Source organism: Tympanuchus pallidicinctus, unplaced genomic scaffold, assembly GCF_026119805.1.
Source record: "Tympanuchus pallidicinctus isolate F22 unplaced genomic scaffold, pur_lepc_1.0 scaffold19, whole genome shotgun sequence".
Lineage (NCBI taxonomy): Eukaryota > Metazoa > Chordata > Aves > Galliformes > Phasianidae > Tympanuchus > Tympanuchus pallidicinctus.
Window position 1 is genome coordinate 539,388 of NW_026294710.1, and position 20,458 is coordinate 559,845.

The 20,458-nt window shown below is 48.2% G+C and overlaps 1 protein-coding gene across 1 annotated transcript in view; it reads left to right on the forward strand.

Annotated features, from left to right (window-relative positions):
* The first annotated feature begins 550 nt into the window (after positions 1 to 550).
* Positions 551 to 20,458, forward strand: part of ZNF618 (zinc finger protein 618) — a 136,337-nt gene continuing 116,429 nt past the window's right edge. Inside the window, exon 1 of the mRNA XM_052680700.1 lies at positions 551 to 800. Coding sequence (XP_052536660.1) covers positions 747 to 800 — 54 coding nt within the window. The 5' untranslated portion in view covers positions 551 to 746. The remainder of the gene's footprint in view (positions 801 to 20,458) is intronic.

A 20,458-nucleotide genomic window follows, 5' to 3' on the forward strand; every position in this document is an offset into this window, starting at 1 on the left:
GAGACTTCTCAAAAACGGGGAGGAGGGGGCACTGCGCTCCGGAGCTTCGGGGCTCCGCGGTGCCGGGCTCTCCGCACGGACCCGCCGCCCGCTTCTCCTCGCCGGGCCGCGCCCGTTCCGTCCAGCAGCGCAGCCGGGGTTCCCCCGCGCCGCCCCGAAATAAAACCCGGCGCTCGGAGCAGCGGGAGCCACCGGGGCCGCTTTTCCTCCCCGCGGCGCGGAGCGGCCCCGAGCTCACCGGGCGGCGGTCGGGCAGGGGCCGGAGCGGGGCAGAGCGGCGCTGCGCTGCGCGGCGGTGCCCGGCGCGGGGCCGGGGCCGCGCGGGGGGCGGAGGGCAGCGCGGGGCCGTCCGGCGGCGCGGCGCGGCTCCCGCGCCGGGCCAGACTCAACCCCTTTCTCCCGGCGCCGCCGGCTGCGAGCGCGCCGCGGCTGGAGCTGCCCCCAGAGCGGCTCCGTGATGGCGGCGGCGGCGCGGGCTCGGCAGCGGGAGGCGCCCGCCCAGCCCTGCGCGGCGCGCCGCTAGCGGCAGCGCCCGTGTGCCCGCGGCGGCCGCCCCGGCCCATGCCCCCGGGGGGAAGGGGGGCTGCAGCAGCCCGGCGAGCCGCCCACCCGCGCAGCGGGGGCATCGCCCCCACTCGCCGCTCCTGGGAGGGCGGAAAGGAGGCAGCGGCGGCGGCGGAGGCATTGTGCGCGGCGGATCGCAGGCCCCGGCGGCGCGGGGCTCGCCTGCCTCCCGCCCCAGCCCCATGAACCGGCCGGACGGCTCCGCTCCGGCGGCGGCGGCGGCGACGGGAGCGCAGGTAACGCGGCGGCCGGGCCGGGCCGGGCGGCGTGTCCCCCGAGGGGAGGCGGAGGGAGCGGGGAGGGAGGGAGGGCGGCAGCCGCAGCCGCCCCGTCGCGGAGCCCCCGCCGGCGGCGCTTTGGCGCAGTGCGCGGGGGGCGCCGCCGGGGCGCCGAGCCCCGTTCGACCGCGGCCCTCCCGGCCCGTCCGCGCCGCGCGGAAAACAAAGCGGCGCCCGGAGCGGCCATGGCGGGGACGGCCCGGCCCGGCGCTGCCTCCGCGGCCCGGCGCCCGCTGCCCGCTCCCTCGCCGCCTTGCCCGGCCCCGCGTCCCTCCCGGAGCTTCTCCCCCCCGCTCCATCCCGTCTCCCGGTCTTGATTTTTATCCCCCCCACCCCTTCCTCATTCCAACCCTCCTAATTTTGTTCCCGAGAGCTAGGGTGTTTTTTTTTTTTTTTTTTTAATTTTTTAATTTTTTTTTTATTTTTTAAAAATATTTTTCCATTAAAACGACGCCACCTAGAGGAGACTATTTCGTAAATAAGAAAAAAAAAAAATTAAAATTGTGGAGGAAAAAAAAAAAAAAAAAAAGCAAGCAATATTCAGCTATTTGTGATTTAGCAGAAAGTTGGCGCCGGGAGGGATGGGGGGGCACAAATCTAATTTTGGTCTCTTTTTAAGCCAAGCCTGTAATGGAAATGAAAATTAAGCTGAATTTGAATGAATTCTGTTTTGGTTTTTTTTTTCCTTTTTTTTTCTTTTTTTTTTTTTTTTTCACTCCCTATTTTTTTATCCTCTGGTTCTTTATTTTTTTTAGGGGGGAGGGGGTTGGAATGTCGCTCTGGGCATTGGGTTGGGGGGGGAACTCCTGGAGTTGGATGGAGGCGGCCCCTCCGGATGGCTGCTCACTTTCCCAAAGTGGGAGAATTGCTGCACGGAGCAATTAGGAATTGTACTTCATTGTAATTTTGAACTTGCACGCTGCGCCAGAATTGGGGTTTGCTGCAGTGCTGGAAGTGGTTTGTGTCAAACCAGGAGTTTTGCAGGAAAATTGGAGCGTAGAAAATTTGCTGTGGACACACCCCAATTTTTTTTTTTTTTTTTTTTTTTTTCTTTGGGGGTGGTGTGGTGATTTTGGATTTCATGCAAAACTGCTCTTAAACAATAAGATTGTGAGCACAGCCCAGGGACGGCGGGGTGGGCAGAGCCGGGACTCAGATGGCAGATTGGTTTTTGAATTTCTTGGCTTTCCGGATGGTTTCTGCTGCCATCATTAAAACACAGTTTCCAGTATTTAATTTCCTATTTCGTTTGTGAAGGGGGAGGGGGGGGGGGGGGGGGGGGAAGAAAAAAAAAAATTAAAAAAAAAAAAAAAAAGAAAAAGAAATTTCCACAGGAGGTTTTTTTTTTTTTTCTTTTTTCTTTTTTTTTTTTTTCTTTTTTTTTTTCTTTTTTCAACGCACACTGCAACAACTCCAGATCCGGTGCGTCTGATCAATCTGTGTTTGCACACGTTTGGTGGGAGCTCCGCCATGACATTGTGAATGTGCATAATTAACAATCTTGGGGAGGGGGGGAGGAACACCTAATTGCAGATTTTTTTTTTTTTTTTTTTTTTTTGCTCCAAATTGCAAAACCGAAGTGCTTGTGAAGGGTGCTGCTTTTGGAGGATGTTTTTTCCAATTTCAGATTGCTTTTTTTCCTTGCCTGCCCTGCAAAGCCTTCCTGGAGTTTGGGGTGGAAGTCTTTCTCTTTTTTCTTTTTAATCGACGTTGGGCGCAGTGTTGTGCTGTTGGAGGAGTTCAGGGCTGCGCGGGACCGCTTGTTTTTGTAGGGTTGCCCTTGAATAGTGGGGGTCTTGGTATTGATCTTTTCAAAAATAAATAACAAAAGAGCTCAGAAACATGCATTGTTTCAATAAAAAGCAATATGGGAGAGAGGGACCCATGGCCTTTCCACCCAAAAGTGGGGGAGGGAGAGGAAGGGAACGATGAGGTCAACGTTGAGTTTTACCAACCTTGACACAGTCTCCTCTCTAAAATGGGGACAAAATAGCAAGATGGCTGGCGCTGCTCTGGGCTCTGCTCCACAGCTGCTGCAGTTTTTCTTTTTCTTTTTTTTTTTTTTTCCTTTTTTTTTTTTTTTTCCTGGAAAGAAAAAAAAAAAAAGCTTTTTTTTTTCTTTCTCTCTCTTTTTTTTTTTTTTTTTTTTTTTTTTTTTTTCTTCTTTTTCTGCGTAAGATTTTTGAACTCTGGGAGTTTTGCAGAGCTGTGGAGCGCTGACGGGTGGCTGCTTTGCAGAAATTAAATTTTAGTCTGGGATGAATTTTCAAATCTGAATCTCAGACCTCTCAAAAGTTTCTGTTTTAATTGGATTTCGCTGTAATTCGATCTTTCCTTGAAATTAAGCTGGAAAATTGAAAGACCTGAGGCTGCTTTCCCCCCTCTGCTCCCGTTTATTTTGCATTTCTCAAAGGGGGGGTGATGGAAAGAACTGGGATTCCTCCTGGGGGGAGGAGAGCGCTCCCAAATGTCAACTCCACGTTTTTTTTTTTGTTTTTTTTTTTTGCATTTATTTCCCCCTCCCCCTCCCAGCCCTCTTCCTGAACCTTTTTTAGCACATACCGGATTAGGGACCACATTGCACAGAGAAACGGGGCAGAAATTACCCACCGGGTTTCAACATCGGTTGAAGTGATCCCTGAGTGTGCTTCATTGCTGCTTTCAGGCAGGGAGCTGCAGCGCGGTGCCTTCCCCAGGTTGTTTTGCACCAAGAATCCCTTCCTCACCCCCCAGATTTTACCTACTCCGTGGTTGTACCAAGAGAAGCTGCTTAGCTTCAATGCTTTTCTTTTTTTTTTTTCTTTTTTTTTTTTTTTTACAAATTTTAATTTTTATTTATTTATTTTAGGTTTCACTCATTTTCTCCAAACCATGCCTTTTGCTGCTGCCTTTTCTCTTCCCCTCCAACACCTTTACCTGGAGGCTTGGGGTTGCACTCTTGGGGGGTGCTGGGGGTGGGGGCGGGGTTGAATTGAATTAGAGAAATGGCATGTATTCCCGTTTTGGGTCACAAATGGCACATTTGAGAGTTTTATCTCTTTAGTTTCTTGTAGTCTCTTTAAATATCAGAATTGGGATTGTTTTCTGTGCGCTGTGGTGAGGATGAGCAGGCAGTCTGCAGGTGCTGCTTTGGGGTTTGGGATGCGGTGCCATGGTGCTGGGCTGCAGCTCATGGGGATGCACTTCAGCTCCTTTAACTTTAATTGGTTTCATTTGAACGACAGCTCCCACGATGTGTTCCGCTGGTGATAGAAAGCCACAATTTAAGTTACTGGGGGTTTCTGAATCTAGACTTGCTGCACGCTGTTGTCCCTCCTTCTGCTTGGTGTTTTTTTTTTCTTCACGATTTCTGAATGCAATCTGCTTCCTAGGGTATTTTTTTAACTATTATTTTTCTTTGGGAAACGTTGATCAATATTTATCACTTTAAGTGATGTGAAGTGAAGGAGCCACCCCAGCATAGTGATACCAGCACAGCTCAGTGCAGGACCGACCAAAGAGAAGAATTTTGAGTACCCGGTCCTCAGCGAGGGATGAAAATAGACACAACATTATTAAAGTAGTAGATAATATTTACACAAGCACTGTATAAAGTGTTACAATCCAACTCGCAGAACTCTGGGATGATTTAAATACATTTCACTGCCACAGTGCTGTGAGTAGCGCCAGTCTCAGTGCAATCACAGTCAGTTTGCAGTTACACAAGCACAGCAGTGAAATTAAGGCTCTATAAAATAGATTTAATTAATTTTTTAAAAATTTTGATTTGGTAGCTTGCACTGGGAAGGATTTGGGGTCTGTGCCCTGAAGGTCATATGGATTTTGGAAGCGGTGCAGTGCAGGCCAGAAGGATAACTCAGCCACAGAGCTTGTATGGCCCTGCTGTGTGTGTGAGGCTTGCTGGGTGTGCAGCAGGATGTGCTGGCTGGGTCACACTGTCTTCTGCTGGTACTGCCCAGAGCACTGCAGTCCTGCTCTGCTCTATGAGCTGCTCCAGTTCCTGCTTGGTGCACACAGCTAATTGTTGTGTGTTGATTGTGCTGCTTCAGGAGTGGAAAACCCTAACGTGGATTGGGTTGGTCACACAGTGATGCCCAGCAATGTGACTTTGGCATCTTGTTGTGTGCAGAAATAGACTCTGATGTAGACAGGAGCACAAGCGGTGGCAGAAAGCACCTTCTCAGGACCTGCAAGCATGGCCTGAGGTTGTGGTCCCTTTTTGGTACAGAGCACAAATAAATGGAGCTGGGAGATGTTTATTTCTTGTAATCTCTGAATTTCTGAGCTGTTAAAACCGCAGTGATAAGTTCATTTGAAATTGTGTGTTCAGTTTGGGCATACTGTGTTTTCTAGGGAAGAAGTTTCTAATTTTTAAAGGTCTTTTATGGATTAATTGCTAGTCATCTGCCTCCTTTTTGCTTTTGTTTAGTTCCTTGAATGTCTCTTGATTATTCTGTACTGTGTGATGCCAATTTAGTGGTTAACTGGTATGCAAACTACATCTGGACGTGTTGACTTTGCATTAACAATCATTGATTTGTCTGGAGCAAGGGAATAGAAATGAATGATGCTGTTTACCGTGGATGGTATATGAAAAATAACCATTTGCGACGTATCTTTCATCAGTGGCATGCAGCACTGGTGCAACTTGTCATAGCGGCTCTGCCTCATCAGCAGCCACGTGAGAGCTGAATTTTTAAGTCTAGCACCAGGAGGGGGAAAGAGACACAGGGAAGCAACAGCAAAGCTCAGGGAGTGCTGGAACACCGCTCAGCCACGGGGTTGGGGTTTGGGTGGTGCTGTGTGGGGTTGGGCTCGATGATCCCTGTGGATACCATTCAGCTTGGGATATCCTATGATTTCATGAAAAACAATATATACACATAACACACTTACTCCCTTCAAAAGAAGGGAATGGCTGAAGGGCCTTCCTGAGCAGCGTGTCCCTTCCCAGGACGCACTCTAGAGACATCAAACTATTTATAAAGGTGGGGTTTCCTTCCCTTGGTTCAGTTGGTTATATACACCTTGAATCTTCCTTCTCCTCCCGCAGTCCTGGGCCTTGTCTGCTGTGCTGTTGGTGGGACTTTGGTCCTGTGTGAGGTTCGATGTGAGCATTGGCCTTCTCCTTGTTCTTCAGTCAGTGGGCTTGGCTCTTGGTGCACAGGAGTTGCTGTGCTAGACTCTGCAATTTGCATGTGGCGGCTGGGTACCAAAATGATGGATATAGGTGGATGTTATGCCCTGACAGTATTTAGAGTGTAAATGCGTGTATAAGAAAGCATTGCTGCAGAGATGTTTCTCATGCAGAGGCCTTTTGGGAGAGGATGCGACTATGAGCAATGTAGAAGCAACTCTTGATGTTAGAGATTTGGCTCTGCACCCCTACCTAAAACACTTCAGTGCAGATGTGGAATTAGCTTTGTGCTCTACGTTTAAACCTTTAAACTGTTTTGAGGAGGCAGTTGACTCTGGCATATTAACTCATCTGAACACTCATGCTGATGTACTGAAAGCCTTTGCTCCAACTGGGATGTTGTTAGGAAGCTCAGAGAGCGGAAGCTCGGCAGTTACACAGCTCCTTGTGGAAGTCAAAGCAGCTGAACCCATCAGTCTGTACAGCTGTAGGTGGGTCCAGGTGACTCCTGGATGGGGTCAGGGCAGTGCTGGAGGCAGTGTGGCTGGTTTATGGTAGATCTGCTGGATTGCTGCGGGGCAGTCATGCGCAGTGTGTTTTGGAGGTGGGACCGGTGTCACCACACCTGGTGTTCTGCTGGGCCAGCTCTTCTCAGGAGCCTTTCTCTTCAGTTGTTGTTTCTCTAACCTGTATTGCCAGGGCGCTCCTTAATATGCATGTTGGAAAGGCTTAGCTGGTGTGCTGTACCTGTAAAGATTTAATTACATAGGCAAGATTTCTTGCTTTTAATTTACAGTACTGCTGTTTGTTTCACATCTATATTTGGCTGGCATAACTTGAAAAATGACGCTGGAAGTGGAAAAGCAATGACTGGAGATGATGTGTATCCTGATGCTGGCTGACAAAGGGGAGAAGCCAATACCAGCACGCAGAGCAGAGGTGGGGGCTGCTGACGCCGCTGAGGAGCCATTGTGTGTAGGAGGAATCAATACCTGTGTGTATGGCTATGCATGCAGACATGCCTGGGAGGCTGGGTGTATCGATGGAGGACAGAGGCCTCTGGGGAGGCTGGGCACTGCCTGGGCTTTGGCACTGTACTGGCCAGACCTCAGGTTGTAAATGCGAGGGCTTGGTGAGCTTCAGTATCCTGGGTGTTGCTCAGACATTGGGGATGGTATTGCATGAGGTTCAGCATCTGAGCAAGGCACAGAAGTAAATCACAAAGGGCCGGTAGGATGCTCAGAGGGGCGTTCAGCCTGCAGAAGCGAAGGCTGTGGGGAAACCTCATTGCAGCCTTCCAGTACTGGAGGGCAGCTTACAAACAGCCGTGCTGTGATTCTGTGGAACTGAAGCCTCCTTGCCAGCAGGCTCAGCAGGTCTGCATGGCACCGCCGCGTCCTCAGGCCTCTGTTCATAATGCTCACTGCAGCTCTGTTTTGCTGGGTATATTCAGGCTGCGAGTAATATTTCAAAAGTTAATTTTTTCACTCCGTGTGGGTGTAGGTGTCCTTCCCTGTCTGAAAATAACAGCAGGAGCCAAGTTTTCAGCAGAACTTGGGTGTGCTTGCGTTGAAGGCCCGTCATTTAGGTTCTGCTTACAGCGTGGGGAGAACAATTTTAGTATAAGCGTTTCATTGCTCTAGGCCTATTTATGGAAGTATTAAACCTCAGTGCTCAAAACTCCGCGGCCAGAGCCGGCAGTGCTGTGGTGCAGAAGGCTGCGGGGAGCACAGAGCGGGTGGCCATGAGCGCTCCAAAGCAGATCCCAGAGGTGGCTGTTTTGATGATTTGTCGTTGTTGTTGTTGTTACTATTTTAACTATGATTCCTTGTATTTAGACTGCTGGGTGTGCTTTGGGACCAGAACTAGATGGCCATAGCCGTTGTGCATGAGCTGCCTTGGTAGAGCCGTATGTAGCTTGAAACTCAAGGGTGGCTGCAGGCGTTGGGGTGTAAAGCTGTCACTCGAGGTCTTCAGTCTGGGAGCTGCAAATCTTCAGGTTTTACCAGCATTCCTGATAACTCATCATTTTGCGGATGAGAAGGAAGAGTTGTAAGGTTAGAGGATAATTATTTGCTGGAGACAAAATACCTTCTCAGATTTCTGTATGTGTTTTTGAAACCCGTGTGGAGAGGCACAGCTGGGTTTGGGTCAGGCTCATGGTGGAGGAGAACTGGAAACCCCACTGGGAATCATGGAATTGTTTTGAGTTGGAAGGAACCCTTAAAGGCAGTCTGGTCCCACTCCCTGCAGTGCACAGAGACACTCACAGCTCCATCAGTGCTCTCAGCCCTGCCCAGCCTGACCTTGGCTGTCTGCAGCGATGGGGCATCACCGCCTCTCTGGGCAGCCTGTGCAGTGCCTCACTGCCCTGAGTGTAAAAAAACCAACCAAACAAACAAAACCTTCTCCCTTATGTCTGCTCAAATCTCCCCTCTTTTAAATGGAAACCGTTTCCTCTTGTGCTGTCACAGCAGACAAAGCTAAGGAGTCTGTCCCCTTCCTTCTTGCAGCCCTGTAGATACTGACAGGGCACTCGCAGCTCCCACAGCCTTTTCTTCTGCAGGCTGCGCAGCCCCGGCTCTCGGCCTGTACTCGCAGGGAGGTGTTACATCCCTGGGATCAATGTTGTGTCCCTCCTTTGGATGTGTTCCAACAGGACTCCACATGTGGGTGCAGTAATCACTGGGATTGCTCTGAGCGTTCCGGTGATGCCATCAGCAGGAGCCCGTGCTGGGATCTCAAGATGCTCGAGTGCATCCTGGGGACTGCAGTGCTGACAGTGGCGTCTGGAATGGGTGAAGACCAGTGGTCAGTGGCCCTTATGCTGTGGGGATGAACACAAGCTGGTGGGATTGGTATGGAATTAATTTTGACCCTTTTTTTATGCTTGGACTGTTTCACAGCATGTGGCTTTGGTTTTCTGTTGGTGGTTAATGCCACCAAGGCATACTGCATACTGAGCTGAGTGAGGGATATTTTTACCTTCTTACCTGTCTTTATTTTAAAGATCTGCAAATGTGGCTGGGTGGTGATAACAGCATTTGGCCCTGGAGGGGGATCCGCCGTTCCTGGGGACAGGAGGCACAGTGTGTCTGGAACAAGACGATGGGGTTGGGATTGCAATGTATGCTCTGAGGGTGGTGATGCAATTGGTGCTCCTAGAAATGGGTTGTGGATATTGGAGGGATGAAGGAACGAGTCCATTGGAGCATCCTGTGCTCGGTGGATGTGTTCTCGCCATTTGTCAATTTGGAGATGTTTTTCCTCATCTACAAACACAAGAGACCCTCTCCTGAAACCTTGCATGTATTTAGATGTTGTTTTTTTTTTAACATCTTAATTGGTTTATTTGCTAACAAGTAAATTTACTGAGGATGGGCCATTGCTTTTGATTTGTGATAATGTTGTGTAGATAGCAGTCACAAGTTGTGTATGTTTGTCTAATTCGTGTATGCTTGTGCTTTCCTCTCTTGCAAAGACCTCTCTGGCCTTCCTATTCCAGCATAAACAGTGCTTGTGTTGCAGTTCATTAGGTGATATTTAAAATGTATAAAATGAAATGTTCCTGTCTACCTTAAGCAGACATATGTCTACTTTTTACAAATTAACCTAATTAAATATATATGTAGAAATCTATGATCCTCGGCTCCTAGCAGAACGTATGCAATTAGCAACCATGGAGCCAGGAAGGAATTTTCCATTTGTGTCTTGACTTTTCCTCATAGGATGTGCTTTTTTTTTTTTTTTTTTTCTTCTTCCAATGCTTCAAATTTTATTCTGCTTAGAAATCCACATAAGGGCTCGTCCTGCAGGGATTTATGCTCGTGGTTCAATTTCCCCACAAGTATTTTGACTGAAGTCATTAAAATGGTACCTCAGTCCTCTGCTCCAGCCTGTCCCTTTGACTCTGCAGGACAGAGGATTTTATTTTGTTAACAGAATATTATCATGGGGAAAACATCATTCTGGAGGAAAAATGGCACTAGAATATTTACATTTTTCAAACCTCTTCCTTCCTCCCACCCAAAAATAGAAAAAAAAGTTATCTGTCTCCTCTGGATTTATGTAATTTTCAAGTGTTAGGCCAGCATTGTTTCCAAAACACACAGTCCTTCCACCTTAACTCCCTCTAATGCAAGAGGGCCCTTGTGCAATAAATACAAGGAATATATTCCGTTAATACATGCTTTCATACAGAATGGTTCTGGCACCAGAAATAATACATTTTAGTTTCTTTTCTGCCAAAGTGTTTTTTTCTCTTTTATTAATTTAGGTTTGATCGTGTTATAATAGTTTGTTATATAAATAACCATTTGGTGTATTTTGCATCTCAATAGTTGAATGAATTTATTAACAAAAAGCCTTTCTTCCCCTATAAACATCCCCACTGTTACCCGAAGGCACTCCTTCCTAGCAGAACCCACGAAGGGAATGACGTTCCCAGCTTAGCTATTTTAATGATCCCACAAACCAAAAAAAGCCATAGGATTTTTTTTTCAACAGCAAATTGCAGAAACTTCTTCTGTTTTTTTTTTTTTTTTTTTTTTTTTCTTTCAGGTCATCGTAATTTCTAAGCTTTTTGTCCAGTTATTTTTGTTACTTTTCCACGTAGTCATAACAGCGAGCCGTAAACTTAAAGACTTTGGGGCTGTTCTTTCTTTTTGGGGAAAATGTAGGGCTTTTAAACATGACCTATAATGGAGCAGAACTGACTCCAGGAGCGTCCTTTTTGGATGGAGGCTGTGGGGCTGCACACCAACAAACACACAGGCTCCATTGCAAATTTCTGCGCAAGGACTATTAATAATTTTCACAAAGAAGGTGAGATGTTGGATCATAACCGTTTTTCCCCTCTTGGACACCTCTGCAAGTTCATCCTCCTGCATTTTCCTTTAACTTCCTGCCCCGCTGCCTTGCACTGGCTGTATTTCGAGGCCTTGTGGAATGTTTGCTCCAAGCACATCTGCAGACTTGTCCTTGCAGGAGCTTTCTGCTCCCCATGCTGTCTCAGGTTGGTGCTAGGTGGGTGGATTTTCTCTTCCCTCCTGGTGTTATGCCCTCTGCCATGGGGTGAAACCTTATGTTGGGTTGTCAGGCTTTGGTTTGCATTAGTTGAATGGCAGCCAACTTTGTAAGTTAGAAAGGAGTTTGCAGCACTGTCTTCCAGGTTTCCTTGTGAGCCTACAGCTCTGACAGTGAGTTCTGTAGGGCAGGACCTGCCTTAGAGCTGTGTCTGTTGTGGGACAGATGCCTTAGTAATTTCATGTTCTGCTCCGGCAGGTGCAGCACGCAGTGCTTTCCTTCTCACCTCTGTTTCACAGCACTGCACCAACCCTGTGAATGCTCCTCAAGCCTCAGCAGTGCTGCAGGCCATCGTGAAGGGGAGTTTCCAGTAGCCTGGCATTACTAAGCACTCAGATGAGTTTTGTGCTCGCTGTGGCTGCCATTTATTTTGGTACAGAGGAGCACAAAGAGGATTTGCTCTTCCAGTTCTCTTCCTGCAGTCATTTTTGAGGCAGGATCACCAGAACTCTTTATGGTGGATATGCTGTGGATTTGGCAGTATGTGTTGGTGCCTTCTCTGTTCCTTTGCTAATTAATTGTTTCACTTGCTGTGCTGGCCACCATCAGGCTCACACTGCTGGAGGAGTGTCCTCAGCGACTCCTCAGTTGCTTTTGTGAATGCTAATGGCTAATTTAGATGCCTTTATTTTGTGTGTGTCATTGGAGCTGCTTTTCCCTGCATGTATTGCTTTGCATATATCCATGCAGAATTTCATCCTCTCTTTTGCCACCCACTTTCCTGCATGGTGTGGTCACTGCTGCTTGGATTGACCTCAGGAACATCTTGTCCACGGCCTTGGTGACTCCATCCCTTTCTCCATGTCTCACATGGTGCACTGAGCAGGTGTCTGCCTGGTCCCACTTACAGTATCAGACTGTTCCTGCCCTTTATTCTCTTTTAATCAGTAATTAATCAAGGGGATGATTTCTTGCTTTCTGTTCTGTGCATATGACAGCACTGTGGGTGCGCTTGCTGTTTCTAGAGGAAACTTGGCTAAGACTTGGAAAGTTGGGTAGACTGCATCTCACTCCTTCTTTTCTGCTTGCTCATTCGTCCTTCCCAGCCACTCCGGTAATTCTGTGAGCTATGGCTGTCTGCAGAGCTGTGCTTGCTCCTGTTGTGTCCTTTTTGTCAGATATTCTGTTGTAATAACTTTTCAGCTACAGAACTCAAGTTCTGCAGTTGTATTCTTTGGGTCTCTGTTGTAATCCTTCTAAAACCTTGATCGATCATAGAATCCTAGAATGGCCTGGGTTGCGAAGGAGCACAGTGCTCATCCAGTTCCAACCACTGCTGTGTGCAGGTCGCCAACCAGCAGCCCAGGCTGCCCAGAGCCACATCCAGCCTGGCCTTGAATGCCTGCAGGGATGGGGCATCCACAGCCTCCTTGGGCAGCCTGATATAGGTGAGTCTGTGGTAGCCAAGCAGTTGTAGCTTCATGTCTTTAAGGCTTTTGGGTGGATACTGTCTTGCCCTGCTGTTGTTCTGTAGCTGGTAATTTCGTTAGGTAGGTTTACTTCTTCTGGTGACCCTGTAGTGTGAGGTGGATCCTCACGTAGTTCAGTCCAGGAAGGGAATTCCTGAGCCCTTTCAGTTAAATTTTCAGCCTGTGTTCCTTCAGAGCTTGAGTTATACCAGAATCTGGCTTGTGATGCTTACGTGCTTGATTTTGTTATTATTAAAATTAATTTTTATTCCTTTAATGACCTCTTTCTCAAAATCTTTTTTTCATTGACCTTTGATGGCTTTAAATTTAGCTTCAGTGAGTTCGCATTCTTCCATGAGCGTGTTTCTCTGTTTTTAATGGCTCTTTTTACTCTGCTGTTTTAGCCAAACTTTGAGAGGTGAAAACTGTCCTCACCAAGTTCTCCACTGCACCTGCTGCCTCTCACCTTCTGAACTGCACCAGTGACCTTCCTCTTAACAAATTCTCCCACTTAAGTTTCCTCTTCTTTAGTTAAATCTTAGCTGAATCTACTTTGTTGCATGGCTTCTGTGTTGGGAAGAATTTGGGTTTGAAATGCTGGGGCAGTGCAGCAGAGCTGGGCCTGTGGTCACCCCTCCTGGCTGCTGGCGGTGGGGAGCAGCAGGGTTCAGTGGTGCAGGGAGGACCTCCACCACATGGCTTCTCCTGCTTGTGCCACGAGTGGCCATGTGGGACTCAAGAACATTTGCATTTCCTGAAGACATCATGCAGGGAGCTGAGATGGAGCTTCCAGAGCGTTGCTCTTGCAGCAGTCAGGTCTCCCAGAACATCAGCAGATAGAGCTGCTGGAGCCCCAGCCTTTCTGGTCTTCTGTGACACTGCCTAAATACTAATGCCATCCCTTGCTCACCAGTGCTGGAGCTGTAGCAGGATTTCTGATGGGCTCTGGGCTGTAAGGGTGCTCTGCAGCCCTTGGCCATGTTGGTCCCCACTGGGCTTCACTCTGCAGTTGGCTCCATCGCTGCTGTGTAATTGGGATACAGACTGCAGTGCACTGAGTCTTTTGTTTCCTACCTGAGTTTTATAAATATCTATAAAGTTTTTCAAGGATGCAGTACGCTCATGACCTCATCAATAGAAAATGCTTTACTTAAACTGGGCGTTCTCCTGTGCCTGTTGATTTTCTCAGGCTATAGTTTAAATAGTCCTTTCTATGCTGGCATCTGTTTTCATTTTGGCTTTGTTCAAGTCCAGCTCTCTCGCAGGGGCTCCATCTCCTTTGGTGTGAGCCTTGGGACCCTCATCCCCTGCCTGCACCCTCTGGAGAAGCCTCAGGATTGCAGGCAAGGGTGCCACGTCGATCCTGGGTTTTACTTTTCCCCAAATGGTTTATTTCACTTCCAGGATCTGTTGTCAGTTCTAGTTCTGAGATTGATCCAAAACTGAATCCTGCGTTCCCCTATCCTTCTACCCCCACATGCCAGAGCCTGGTAAGTAGTAAAATGAGGAAGAAAAAAGAAGAATAAAAGGAAGGGATGACAGTTATCCTGGAGTTAGAAGTTATCAAGTGCAGAAAATTTATAAAGAAAGTTAAAAAAAAAAAAAAAAAAAAAAAACACAAGGGAAAAAAATCGGCGACTGTCACTGCAAAGAACAGAAAGAAAATATATCAGGAACAAAAGAAATTCTAATAATGGTTTTGTATAGACTTATCACGACTGAGGAGAGCTAAAACGCATAATAAGGCAGAAAAACTAGACATGTTTAATAAATATTGCTGTTCCCTATTTGTAAGGAAGAGGTGGGATGTATTCGTAGTGTGTGTGCAGAAGGGTCTGCTGCTAAGCAAGGGGTGCTGAGCTGGGAGCTAGAGGAGCATTTCCAGCCGGTGTGGATGGATGTTGCACACAGGGCACTCCTGGGGGAGGAGGGAGGAGGGGTGGCTGTTGTGCTTCCTTTTTTGTTTTGTTAATTTTTCTATCCCTTTTGGATATCTTGAGACCATTCCAGAAAAGCTGGCAGATGCTGCTGCCGCCCCGTCTTAGCATGATGTCAGCCTGGGGACAGCAGAGCATGGGGTGCACAGAGTGCTGGGAAGGAAGCGATGGGAATGTGGAACAAACTGAGCTCATTTGTGGCAGCAGTGATGGAGGCCGTGCTGAGTGCATGGGGAAGCTCTGTGATGTCACACAGCGTTTGGCTCCAGCAGCCCTTTGTAGCGTCACACTTGCGTGGCAGGAGCCAGAAGGCTTGGGGGCACCCTGAAGGCTCAGTGGGGACATGTTGGTCACCGGCTGTCCCAAGGGGCCTGTGGGCTCCTGGGGTTCCATCAGGTGAGCTTTGTTGGGTTTGGAGAATCTTAGGATTTGTGTCTTTGGAGGTGATTGCCCAGTGAGGCTGTGAAAGCCCCCTCCATGGAGGCATTCACGGCCAGGCTGGATGGGGTTGTGAGCAACCTGGTCTAGAGGGAGTTGTCCCTGCCTATAGCAGAAGGTTTGGACAGATGATCTTAAAGGTTCCTTCCAACCCGAACCATTTTATGAGATCCTGTAGGATCCTTAGGAATGGGGAGACAGGACAGAGCAGAGATCCCAAAGCAGCCTTGGGGTAGGAAAGGGACGTGGCTGCAACAGAAGCAGCAACACTGAGCCCCTGGGAGTGGGGCAGTGAAAACTGTGGGTGTGCAGAGCTTTGTGAAAACCACGACTCTCGCTTTTCCTGTTGCTTATGCATTAATACAACATCTCTATTTCCAATTTTTAAGAGATGTTGAAAAGTTGGAGAAGACACAGACTGTGTGGTTGGAGTGAAGCAATCCAGTGAGCTGGGGAAACAGTCATTGGTGTTTGTTCTGAAGCATTTTGGGACATGTACCATACTTTGGGAAACTCTCTGATAATAAGAGTGAACAAAAATCTCACTTGTTGATTCCACCTTCATAGAGTTGGTTCTCTGTGGGGAAAAAAAAAAAAAGGCAGGTACCAAATAGCTGTTCATTTTAGCAGACACAAAAAGCATGGAACAATACCTGGAAACTGAATCCAAGTGTTCAGATGACAAAATGAAGAAACAAAAATATTTTTATGAGCCGGAGGTGGAAATTTGGAGCAGCAGGGGAGATTGGCCATTAGAGCAAACTACCAAGGGAAGGTGTGGACGCTGCAGATCTCGGTGCCTTCACTTACTCTCAGCATCCATGGAATACATGTTTCAGTGTTTTCTGGCAGAGCTGAGTGGTTGGAAGGGAGAATTGCTGTTATGTTATAAAGAATGGCTATGCTGTGGTTCAAACAAAAGATCTTGCTCTATGTCCCTCTCTTTTGGTATCCTGTTTCCCAGTGTCCAGCAGCAGATGGCTGGGGAGGGATTATAATGAACAGAAGAAAATATTGAGTGAGGCTTTAATATACTCACTCCTGTCGGATAATGGTGTGGGGACTTCCCGAGCCAGAGACTGTCTGAACCTCTGTCGTAAGCAAGAGAAACTCAATTACTGCTCCCTGCATCCACTGTGGTGCTTGGAAGAGCCCCTGTTCTCCAAACCATGCTGTGCTCCTCGGTCTGCCAAACTAAAGATGAATGTTCATCCTCACGCCGCAGCCCTGACCTGTTTTTCCCCACTGGAACTGTTAGTGAAATGCGACGTGAAGTTGCAGTTTCCCTAGGTAGACCCAGTATCACCCTCTCTTCCAAACCCTTGGGGTGCACCAGCACCTCCCGTCCTGCTGGGCTGCTGTCACATTGTGACACGTGTTCCTCCCAGCGTAGAGCCAGAGGCTCACATAGCTTTGGTTGGAGGGGACCTTAAAGGTCACCCAGTACCAACCAACCCAGTCAACCCAGTTTGGCCCTGGCCTATCCAACCCAGCTTTGAGTGCCTCCAGGGATGGGCACCCACAGCTCTGGGCAGCAGTGCTGGGGCCTCACTGCTCTCTGCAGAAAGCATTTCCCCCTCACATCTAACCTACATCTCCCCTCTGTTAGTTTAAAGCCATTCCCCCTTGTCCTGTCGCTGTCAGATTGTGTAAAAAGTCGGTCCCCCTCCTGCTTGTAAGCTCACTTCAGATGCCGGAAGCATAAGCTGACACATGAAACCAAAGTGCAGGCAACTATTTTCTTCCACTTGGTAGAGATAGAACTAATGAAAGCAGTAGGTAACCTCCTGTAACACTGAGCACAAAAGGCTGTGGTTCTGTGATTCTGTTTGTTTACCTTTTCAGGCAGGAAATAATAATGAATAAGTTAGTTAGGGAGCACATGGGACACAGTCATTAATAATCTGCTTAATATTCCTGATACGGGAACATAAAGGCATAGCACAGAGGGAAGTGTGCATGCAGCATTGTATGTCAATATGGATTTTTCCTCGTGGTCTGGAGGAGGCTTTGCTCCTTCATGCAGATGAGAGGGTGATGTATTGGAGAAAGAAACAGGAGGTATTTGCAAACTGTTGTGAGATCAGAGAGGAAATTTCCCCCCGTTAACTCTGAAATCAGGCAGAAAGCAGAGAGCTGAGGTGGCTAGATGGAGATGTAAACAGTATTAGAAGCAGTAAGCAGTAGGCTTTTAAAGAGTATAAACAGTCTGCAAAGGAGGAGGATAGGAAGATCTATTAAATAAGCAGAAGGCAGTTAAAAGGATAATTAGGAAGGCAAAAAGAAATAGAGAAGATCTAATTGCTGAGAATATTTTGACATCAAAGGGTTCTGTCGATGTATTCAGAGCAGACAGAAGCTAGCAGAGGGAACTTGTCCACTGAAGATGAGGATAGCAGCTGGAGGCAGGAGATCCGTAAATGAGCCGCTTAGTGCCTCTGGGAACTGATGGGCAGACAGCGCAGGGTCTGACCAGGGTTGTGTGCTGGGAGCTCCATCATCAGTGAAGAGAGGAGCACAGCACCTGGGCACGTGCATTCTGGGGGTTGTTTCTGAGTTAGGAGCTGTGTGCCAGCAACCGAGGAGGTGTCACTGCACAGCACCAGGACCTGTCCTGGGTGGGGGTGACCTTGTGCATGGGCTGGTCTGAAAGACTGAGGCTGTTTGTAAGACCTTTGCAGCTGTCAGATGTGGATGTGTGTGTGTGCATATGCATATGTTTGTATATGTTTTGTGTGTGTGTATATATATGTATACATACAAATTTTTACTGGAGCACGAAAGTTGTTTGGAAGTGGACATTTGGAGGAAAAATGGCCATTTTGTGTACGTGTGTTTGCTGTGTGCTCCGCCTCCCAAACTCTGCCTGTGTGAGAAGTGGTAGGTGAATAACAAAGGTAATGCCAGAAATGAAATACATTCTGGATAGAGCCTTGCACATAAAAATCTGGAAACAAATTAAGCAGTACCTACATAAGGTCACTGTGTTGGTTTTCCACGCTCCATGGAGGAGTCCTGGAGCTTTGATCAAAGTTGCTTTTCCCAGAGAGCAGCCCTTGCAGCAGAGCCAAAGTGCCACGTGCTCCTTGGTGTACATAATTAAAAGCTATCATCTATCCCGATGCAGCGCTGCTGGTTAGTGTTTCACTTAGGAAGACGGGTTGGCTTGGATTTCAACAAATTTGGGAGCAAATGAGCAGTATGTCAAGTGGCTGCAGCGTGCAGCTCTTGGGCTGTGTTCCTGGGGTGCTGTGGTTGCATGGGCGATGCCTCAGCAATAGGCTGAGTTTCTGTGTCAGCGCGTGCCGGGTGGCTGCTGGCACATCTTGACCGTGGGGTGGAATTTGTCTCATTGGGAACACGACCAGACCCATTGTTCCTGCATTACAGCTCGTCCCTTGGAACATTAAAGCACTGACACGGAGCCTCGCAGCCTGGTTTAGCTGGGGGCTGCCATCTCCATCTGCTTGGATGAGGCATCCAGCTGTGCCTGGTGCTGCTGCTGCACAAGCTGTGCTCCGTGCTCTTGGCCTGCAGTAGCTGGTCACCGTTCCCTTGCACATCCCCTCCTTGCTTTGCAGGTGGCGGGACAGCAAAGCCCTTCCTTAAGGAGCTGAGCAGCGGTAGCTCCTCGAATTCTAACCTCAGGACTGCTGCTGCTGTCACCAGCTGACCCATTTCGTGATGGCAGTTTCTTTAGTGGGATGGTGTTCTTTAAGCTGTTACACTTTTAATGGAGTAGGGAAATGTCCTAAGTGCCGAGTGCTTAAGTTTTCAATGGCATTTGAGAGGTTTCACGTTGAATGTTATTAGTCCCAATAAGAAGTTATAGTCTAGTGAGTGTAAGAGTTCTCCATGCAGAGAAAGAGCTTAGAGCTGATACGTGGCAAGTTCCAGCAGGTCTGGAGTGGTTTTTTTTCACGTACACACACTGTTTTAATATTAAACCCCTTTATTTTCACCTCCATTAAGTGCTAATGAAACCAGGGTGTCGTTTGGGCTGAATGGAAATAAAGCAAGACGAGGGCACACCACATCTGTTGTCTTGCTCCATTTCCCCTCTTGCCTCAAATCTGATATCCTTCAATTTTGTTTCATTCAACCAAATTATGATCAGAAGAAAATGGTAATGTAACTCAAGAGGAGAAAAGTTCAAGTTAAAAAAAAAAAAAAAACAAAACACCACAGTGTGCAGGAGATAGTTGTGTAAAAAGTAATGTAGATCTTGAGAAAAAGCTTTTGTAATTCAGCAGATGTCATTGGCAGCAAAGGAGGCTGTGTGCTGTACTGGAGGGGGAAAGGAGGATCCGGAGTCCCAAAGCCATCAGCCCAGGCAGGGAGGAGATGAAGGAGGGAGACACAGACTGCACTGGTGAGGGGATGGTTTGCTGCTGAGCTGTGGGTGCCGTGCCGAGGCTGTGCTGGAGCTGGCACTGCTGCTGTTTTCAAATCACAGCTCTCTTTGGAGTGGAAAGTGAACATATTGCCTGTGAGTGTGACTGCAGCAGAAGACCTGTGCTTCTTCCAGATTCTCAGAGTGTGTTTATGAGGTGCAAACTCAATGTCGGTAACTTGCTTGGATGGAGGACGAGAAGAGCTCGGGGCTAGCCTGCAGATCTTACAGGGTGTGGAAGTACAGGACCTCCGATCCCTGCCTCTTACATGACTTGTTAGACCAGGGCTGCCTTGTAGGGAAATTGGGAATACATGCAGTGTACCTAATGAAAACCTGAAGTCTTGGCAGACCTGGCCTTGAGTTCTTTGCCTGCCCCGCAGAGGTGGCAGGGTGAGCCAGCCAGCTTGCTGTCCCCAGGGGTGTGCTGGCTGTCAGACTGTGGTGCTGGCTGCTTTCCCTTGGGATCACAAGGAACCAGCAGGAGTAACGGGCTGCACCTAAGCAGAGGCTGTGCCTGGAACGAGATGTGGCTCAGGTGTAGAGGTTCAATAGTTAAGCAGTGGGGAGGAAGCAGCAGGGCTGGTTGTGTGGCTTGGCTTCCATGTGCAGCAGTGCAGGACTTTGTTTCTTTATTATCTACACCCCTAATTCATTGCATGTAAGGGGAAAAAAATCCTAGAGAAAGTTTCAGATGCTGTGACCTGTCTTTTCTTCTCCTCGTGGAAGATAATTGAGAGAGGAAGCTTGAAAATGAGATTATGTTTGTTGTCTAGACTGAGTGAGAGCATCTTTCCTTGTTTTTCAGTCTCCTGGGGAGTCCATCCTTGGTGTTAGGTCTGCTGTTAGATGGATGGCAAAGGATCTCATCCGGCATACCAGGATGCTTCTGCTGACAGCAAGAGCAGCAGAGGACTTTGAGGCTGTGTTTGGCAGGGTGAGGTGAGGTCATGAGGTTTTATTCCTGTTCATAGACAGATGGCAAGAGGAGCCCAAGGATAGCTGCGTGGTTCAGTGCTGTGCCTCAGAACAGCCCAGCCCTGTCTGTGAGGCACTGAGGCTGTTTCATTAAAGTGCAGATAGCCCTGGAGCTGCTGGTTGTGTGATGGGATCCCAACCGTGCAGAATCACGGGATATCCAGGTTGGAAGGGACCCAAAAGGATCATTGAAAGCAACCCCTGGGTCCATGCAGGACCACCCAAATCCTAAACACTGT